The sequence below is a fragment of the Carassius carassius genome, chromosome 12 (genome assembly GCF_963082965.1).
Source record: "Carassius carassius chromosome 12, fCarCar2.1, whole genome shotgun sequence".
In the NCBI taxonomy this organism is placed as follows: domain Eukaryota; kingdom Metazoa; phylum Chordata; class Actinopteri; order Cypriniformes; family Cyprinidae; genus Carassius; species Carassius carassius.
The window spans coordinates 28968899-28976983 of NC_081766.1; the positions used below are offsets into that span (position 1 = coordinate 28968899).

The following is an 8085-nucleotide window of genomic DNA, read 5'->3' on the forward strand; positions in this document are numbered from 1 at the left end:
TTCATAAATGTGGTGGAGATTCACAAAGAGTGGACTGCAACTGGAGTCAGTGCTTCAAGAACCACTACACAAAGACATATGCAAGTCATGGGTTTCAGCTGTCGGATTCCTTGTGTCAAGCCACTCTTGAACAACAGACAGCGTCAGAAGCGTCTCGCTTCAAAAAGGACTGGACTGCTGCTGAGTAGTCCAAAGTTATGTGCTCTGATGAAAGTAAATTTTGCATTTCCTTTGGATATCAGGTTCCCAGAGTCTGGAGGAAGAGAGGAGAGGCACACAATCCACGTTGTAACACGCAGTCGGAGGCGTTCGGATCCATATGCAGCATTCATTAAACAGAATGGTCATACAGGCAGAGATCAGGAATGGCGTCAGGTGTGTCAGGGATAACCAGAATCGTAATCAGAAACAAGCAGGGATCGGGACAGGCAGCGGAGAATCAGAGTCAGAATAACAGTCCAAAGGTCAAAACACAGGAATAATAAACACAGGGAAAATGCTCGGAAATGTCAGACTGGCTAGACAAGACTTCGCCGTGAGTGAGAGTGAGTGTGCTGCTTTTATGTGTGTGTGTGTGTAAATGAGGTGCAGGTGTGGCAAGGAAATTGGCTGATGAATGAGGTGCAGGTGTGGCAGGGTGATTGTGATGCAGTGACTCATGGGTAATGTAGTTCAGGTGTGGTGCAACAGTTTGAGAGGTGCTAGTGTCCAAGTGACAACTGGTGGTGAATGGGTGGAATGGTCCTGACTGGAGTGCCCTCTACTGAAGCTCATGGGCACTCCATCTAATGATCGTGACATAGCCCCCCCCCCCCCAAAGGAGCGGCTTCCAGACGCTCAAAACAATCTAGGAGGGCGGTGGAGCGGAGGCGGAACAGGGGGAGGGATGGAGGGCCAGGTCCATGAAGAAGTGCCGTGGTCGGGGACCGGGGCAGAGCAGGCAGAACTGGAGCCCTTCCTGGGCCTAACTCAGGAAAACAGGAGCCCCTTCTGGACCTGACATAGGAGACAGGGGCCTGCCATGGGCTTAACTCGGGAACAGGAGCCCGCCATGGCCCTAACTCGGGAACAAGGGTCCACCAAGGCAGAGCAGGTGGCGTGGGAGCCCACCAGAGTGGAGCAGGTGGAGCTGGAGCCCACCAGAGTGGAGCAGGTGGAGCTGGAGCCCACCAGGGAGGAGTAGAGGACCACCACAGCCGAGAAGACGGGACAGAAGCCCACCAGGGCGGTGCAGAGGACCACCACAGCCGAGCAGACGGGACAGAAGCCCACCAGGGCGGAGCAGAGGACCACCACAGCCGAGCAGACGGGACAGAAGCCCACCAGGGCGGAGCAGAGGACCACCACAGCCGAGCAGATGGGACAAAAGCCCACCAGGGCGGAGCAGAGGACCACCACAGTGGAGTCGATGGCACCGGACCGCAAGTCTGCTCAGGTGGGACTGAAACAGAGAACATTGTCAGGTTAATAGCGGCCTCCGTGGCCGTGATGAGATGGTAGCTGGCCTCCATGGCCATTACAGGGCAGGCGGTTAGTTCATGGAGGACCTCCGTGGCCATGACAGGACAGACAGAGAGTTGGTGGATGGTCTCCGTAGCCCAGACCGGAATGAATGAGAGCTCATTGACGGCCTCCCTGGCCGTGACAGGATAGGACGAGAGCTCTGAGATGTGACGAGGCTCTGGGAGTTCGGCTGAGATGTGACGAGGCTCTGGTAGATCTGTGGTGACTTGATTGGGTTCATGAAGATCAGCTGTGACTTGACTGTGCCCATGAAGATCGTTGGTGACTTGACTGTGTTCATGAAGATCAACTGTGACCTGACTTAGTTCACAGAGGTTAATGGTGACTTGACTTAGTTCACGGAGGTTAATGGTGACTTGACTTTGCTCATGAAGATCATTGATGACTTGACTTTGCTCATGAAGATCGTTGGTGACTTGACTTGGTTCCTGAGGATCAACTGTGACTTGACTTAGTTCACGGAGGTTAATGGTGACTTGACTTTGCTCATGAAGATCATTGATGACTTGACTTTGCTCATGAAGATCGTTGAGGACTTGACTTTGCTCATGAAGATCGTTGGTGATTTGACTTGGTTCCTGAGGATCAACTGTGACTTGACTCTGTCCTTGAAGGCCACCGGTGACTTGACTTGACTCTGAAAGGTCGACGGTGACTAACCCTGACTTTGGAGGGTTCATGAGCACCTGAGAGTTCACTGGAACCTGACTCGACTCTGGAGAGTTCACTGGAACCTGACTCGACTCTGGAGAGTTCACTGGAACCTGACTCGACTCTGGAGAGTTCACTGGAACCTGACTCGACTCTGGAGAGTTCACTGGAACCTGACTCGACTCTGGAGAGTTCACTGGAACCTGACTCGACTCTGGGAAATCAACGGCGACCTGACTCGACTCATGAAATTTAACTGTTGTTTTACTTGACTTTTGGGTGTTAGTAGTGACTTGACCTGACTCTGGAAAGTCGACGGGGACCTGACTTGACTCTGGAAAGTCGATGGGGCTGGCGGCCATCTTGTGCAGTGTCGCTGGGCTGGCGGCCATCTTGTGCAGTGTCGCTGGGCTGGCGGCCATCTTGTGCAGTGGCGCTGGGCTGGCGGCCATCTTGTGCAGTGGCGCTGGGCTGGCGGCCATCTTGTGCAGTGGCGCTGGGCTGGCGGCCATCTTGTGCAGTGGCGCTGGGCTGGTGGCCATCTTGTGCAGAGGCTCTGGGCTGGCGGCCATCTTGTGCAGAGGCGTTGGGCTGGCGGCCATAACAGGACAAGGCTCAGGAGTGGTGGATACTGCAAAAGTGCTGTGTTCCTCCTCCACAACACCCACAGTATATGCAGAGCTGCTCAGTTGGAGTGCCAGATCAATATAATACTGCAGAGTCCAGTGAGGATCATGCAAAGGCATGAGTGAGCCAAGCGGCTCAGATAGGCCACCACGAAAAAATATCATCAGGCACATCTCGTCCATGATAGATAAATGGGCAAACTCAATAAAGTTCTTCACATAGTCCTCGATGGGCCTAATTCCCTGACGTAAACGCATAAGTTGGCTTACTGGATTCATGGCTGACCTGGATTTACTCCTTAAAGCTGCTGGATCCTGGTTCCAGGGAGTCGGAGGCGTTCGGATCCATATGCAGCATTTATTAAACAGAATGGTCATACAGGCAGAGATCAGGAATGGCGTCAGGTGTGTCAGGGATAACCAGAATCGTAATCAGAAACATGCAGGGATCGGGACAGGCAGCGGAGAATCAGAGTCGGAATAAACAGTCCAAAGGTCAAAACACAGGAATAATAAACACAGGGAAAACGCTCGGAAATGTCAGACTGGCTAAACAAGACTTCGCCGTGAGTGAGAGTGAGTGTGCTGTTTTTATGTGTGTGTGTAAATGAGGTGCAGGTGTGGCAAGGAAATTGGCTGATGAATGAGGTGCAGGTGTGGCAGGGTGATTGTGATGCAGTCACTCATGGGTAATGTAGTTCGGGTGTGGTGCAACAGTTTGAGAGGTGCTAGTGTCCAAGTGACAACTGGTGGTGAATGGGTGGAATGGTCCTGACTGGAGTGCCCTCTACTGAAGCTCATGGGCACTCCATCTAATGATCGTGACACACGTTTCTTGAGTTCCAGTGTAAAGGTTCCACAGTCAGTGATGGTTTGGGGTCCCATGTCATCTGCTGGTGTTGGTCCACTGTGTTTTCTGAGGTCCAAGGTCAATACAGCCATATAGCAGGAAGTTTTAGAGCACTTCATGCTTCCTGCTGCTTGGCACCTGCACACATTGCCAAAGCTACCAGTACCTGGTTTAAGGACCCTGGTATCCCTGTTCTTATTTGGCCAGCAAACTCGTCTGACCTTAACCCCATAGAAAATCGATGGGGTATTGGGAAGAGGAAGATGCGATATGCCAGACCCAACAATGCAGAAGAGCCGAAGGCCACTATCAGAGCGACCTGGGCTCTCATAACACCTGAGCAGTGCCACAGACTGATCGACTCCATGCCACGCCGCATTGCTGCAGTAATTCAGGCAAAAGAAGCCCCAACTTAGTACTGAGTGCTGTACATGCTCATACTTTTCATTTTTATACTTTTTAGTTGGCCAAGATTTAAAAAAAATCCTTTCTTTGTATTGGTCTTAGAATTTGGGATTTTCCTTAGTTATCAGTTATAATCATCAAAATTAAAAGAAATAAACATTTGAAATATATCAGTCTGTGTGTAATGAATGAATATAATATACAAGTTTCACTTTTTGAATGGAATTAATGAAATAAATCAACTTTTTGAAAATATTCTAATTATATGACCAGCACATGGATGTGTATGTGCACGCCCGCGCATCTGCTGAAATATTCTGCAATTAAAGATCACAATAGGGCGCAAGATATGTAATTTTTATTTATATTTGAATTAACAGGTAGGCCAAATGCAAGCACAGTGCAGCTGTACTAGAAAATATGTGCAAAACGTTTGTTAATTTGTGAAGTACAAAAATGAAAAGAAAAAGAAACCATTTAAATGCATAACATAGGCCTAACTTTACATTCTTACATTATTTTCCTTTGTACGGAGCTCGATTTAGGCATGACAAAAGTGCTGCAATGAATTTATTTTTACAACTAACAGAATGTTAAAAATTGACTGATAACTTGTTCAGAGTTCATTGATTATGCTTCCATAAAATTTAGTGAAGGTTGAATCTGCATGTCTCGTCAATGAGTGGGCCTATGCAATGATGAAGAACAAGATTTTGGTGGTTTTAAGACCCAGAACCACGCTGACTGAGCAATAAAGCTATAGTGAGCCCTTTTATTAAAATACCTGGAGCCTAGGTATTACAAAAATAACACAACATTTGTCATTCACTCAGTATTACTTGATGTAATTCTATCTCAAATTTAAAAATAGTCAAATCCATTTCTGAAGATTTCTGTGCCACCCCATACTGGTTGCTGGCCCCTTCCTGGCCACCCCTATGAAGACATCCACGGCCTAAGAGGGCAAAGTGATTAATATCAGTTCATTTCTGAGTATCTCTATCGTTCGAGGGGGGAAAAACACATTTTTGTGAATGGGCATTTGATTTACATTTAAGAGAAATGTGTGGTGTGTGGTCATCTGTGTGATTTCAGTAGATTCCAGTGAGTTGAAAACTTGCTATGGCGTGCATAATGTAAGTGTTATTAAAAGTTTGAAATTATTGAAAATAAAACTTTATTAAATGATTGGGTATTCAAAAAACGGCTGCTTCACTGCTTAATAATATTGTAAATATTGTCTAACTAATTAAAGTGCCACTAACGTACAAGATTATTTATACATACATAGAACATAAAATAGGAAATTATATCACAGGGAGGACCATTGCACATTCAATGACTGTGTGTCAAGGTCAATAAGTCTTTTACAATACCAGGATATTTGACATTTTAATGAAAATGCAAGGTAGCTGAGGTTTAGATAATACCATGAGTTTATGATTTTCTTAGTAATAATTCAATATACTTCACTCTATCTGGGCACTCGTGGACAATCTTAGATGTCTTTGACCCTGTTAATATTTTAGACCATTGCTGAATAGTTGCTCATAGGCTGGATGTCCATTTCTCATCCAGCCTATGCGTGTCATGCCTTCAAATCATCTTCACCAATGTACTGTTATGAATTATGTGTTGCATGATGGGTACTCCGCAACGCCACTGTCATGGGTCATGCTTGTGATTGATTTAACAGCTTAAATGCAACCTTTCAGTTGTGAATCATTATACAGTTCTACTATATTTCACGAATAAATTCAAATCACTGTTTTATGTGTCTTCTCTGTCTTCCTCTTAGCTTGAAATCCAGTCTCCACCGGGGAACCCGATTGGATATGTGATCCAGAACTGGCATCCTTTCCTTCCTAAGTATACCATACAGAATGAGAAGAAAGAAGGAGTTCTGAAGATCATAGGGCCGTTCTGTTCATGCAGATGTTGCGCTGATGTGAACTTTGATGTAAGAAACATACAAGACTGGAAGATTAATGACAGTTTGATAATTCAGTTTTTGATCTTGGTCATAAGACTATAAAACCTTGTGATCCTTCCATAATACATAAAACAAAAAAATTGTCATGATCATAAGTAGTTATTTTTATTTTTTTTTGTTTGTCTAAATAGGTTTTCTCCATGGATGAATCAACAAAGGTGGGTAGAATCTCTAAACAATGGACAGGTCTGGTGAGAGAAGCTTTCACCGATGCAGACAATTTTGGAATCTCCTTTCCTGTGGATCTGGACGTGAAAATTAAAGCTGCTCTTTTTGGAGCATGTTTTCTCATAGTAAGCATAAAAAAGGCATTATTATATGTCAACATATTTCTAGTTACACCAGTTTATATTCTTCTAATGTTGCTCGATAAGCTCTGTGTTTCAGCATAGTGAATAATCTGATATTATTCTTCTTTTGTAGGACTTCATGTTCTTTGAACACAGTAAATAAATGTATTTTCTGGAGGTCATGTAAGTATAATAATATTGCATGGCTTTTTTAAAATGACAACATGATTTATGAATGCATAGTTTTAATTATTCTTTCAATTAGGATTTCAGACTGAATTTTGAACTCCTTTCTCTGGATATGTTAACCATGGATTCAAATGTGGGTCACTCGACAAAAAAAAAAAAAAAATTACACATATAACTATGTACATTAAATTATGGAGTCTATTCCTTCACTACTGTTCATGAGCCACCACTAGGTGACAGCAGTTCCCTTTACAGTAATGTTGAGATGCCTTCTGTATCAACAAAGTACCTGCTCTAAATGTACTGCCAAAAAATGTACTAACTAAAAATTATATACAGTTAACAAACTTGTAACAAGCAAAATGTTTATTGCTTAATTGTGCGCCATTTTTTTTATTATTTAATTGTAATAAATAGTAGAATGAAGTGTTTTATATCAGCATCTGCTTCCAATGTTTGCAGTCATTCTTACAACTGTGTAATAAAATTTCCATTGCTTATAGGTATAGGAGTAATTCATATTATATTAATAATAAATAATGAGATGATAAATAAAACGTATTATTTCTAAATAATTTTCCCAGTTTCATTTAGCACCCATGTCTTATTCCCGAAGTGCCCCTCAAATCCTCATTATGCCTTCTTGGAATTAAATTTAAAAAAAAAATCAAACCATAATATTTATTTCTTAGATGATAACCGGATGCCACTGAAGTCATGTTGAAAACAGCATAGCATACTGCTGGATGAAATATATGGCATTGCATAATGTGTGCTGTATCTCATACTACTATACGATCAAAGGCTGACAAACTGAGAGAGCTAAAATTCACTGACAGTAAAGTCAGTTAAATGCATTATTCCTGTCTGCCTACATTACTCTAACCCTTTTGAAGACTGAAGCATGTCATCCTAAATTGTCCAATCCACAAAATTAAAAATATATCAGCAGTTGCAGTGCATACAACTGTGCAGTATGAATAGTCTGAATAGTCTGAATAGCAACAGAAGGTCAAGACGTGTGCATGGCATTAGACCTGAAGACAAGAACTGTTCAGCAGTGACAACGACGATCAATTCTCCCAACAATGAACAGGTTCAGTAGCCTGGGAAAACCCAGACTACTTCCGGTGAATTTCAATTCTCTCTACAGAATAGTCTGGCAAAGAGGACTATCTAGCTCGTTTCTGTGCCGCCGAAATCGCGGCACCAATCAGAAACGTTGAGGCGGGGTTTACACGATGACGACAGCGCAGCGACAGTAAAGCAGATTTTGTACATTACAAAGATGGATGCTGCAGAGGAACATTCGTTCGAAACTGCTATCGCGTCTGTTTTAAGTGATTTAAACTTTAACTTTGCGTTAAAACCCGAGCAAAGAACAACAATTGAAGCCTTCATATCTAAAAAAGATGTTATCGCTGTCTTACCGACTGGATTCGCTCTGGATTCGCTCTGCATACGTCATCTCTTTCATCGCTCTGATTGGTTTTAGGTCTATCCAATTGCGCCCAGAGGCATTTGAACGAGGTCCGTCGGTGACGCCCCTTTAGAAAC

The 8085-nt window shown here is 43.8% G+C and overlaps 1 protein-coding gene across 3 annotated transcripts in view; it reads left to right on the top strand.

The window, feature by feature from the left end:
• si:ch211-71m22.1 (uncharacterized protein LOC100149582 homolog) overlaps positions 1-7059 on the top strand; it is a 106020-nt gene extending 98961 nt beyond the window's left edge. The window contains exons 3-6 of one of the 3 annotated variants that reach the window (XM_059564052.1): positions 5855-6016; positions 6181-6342; positions 6473-6522; positions 6605-6958. In XM_059564052.1, the coding sequence (XP_059420035.1) occupies positions 5855-6016; positions 6181-6342; positions 6473-6502 (354 nt within the window). In that variant the 3' untranslated portion in view covers positions 6503-6522; positions 6605-6958. Of the gene's footprint in view, positions 1-5854; positions 6017-6180; positions 6343-6472; positions 6523-6604 lie in introns of all 3 variants that reach the window. The other 2 variants (XM_059564051.1, XM_059564053.1) reach the window with 2 other exon arrangements.
• The last annotated feature ends 1026 nt before the right edge of the window (positions 7060-8085 follow it).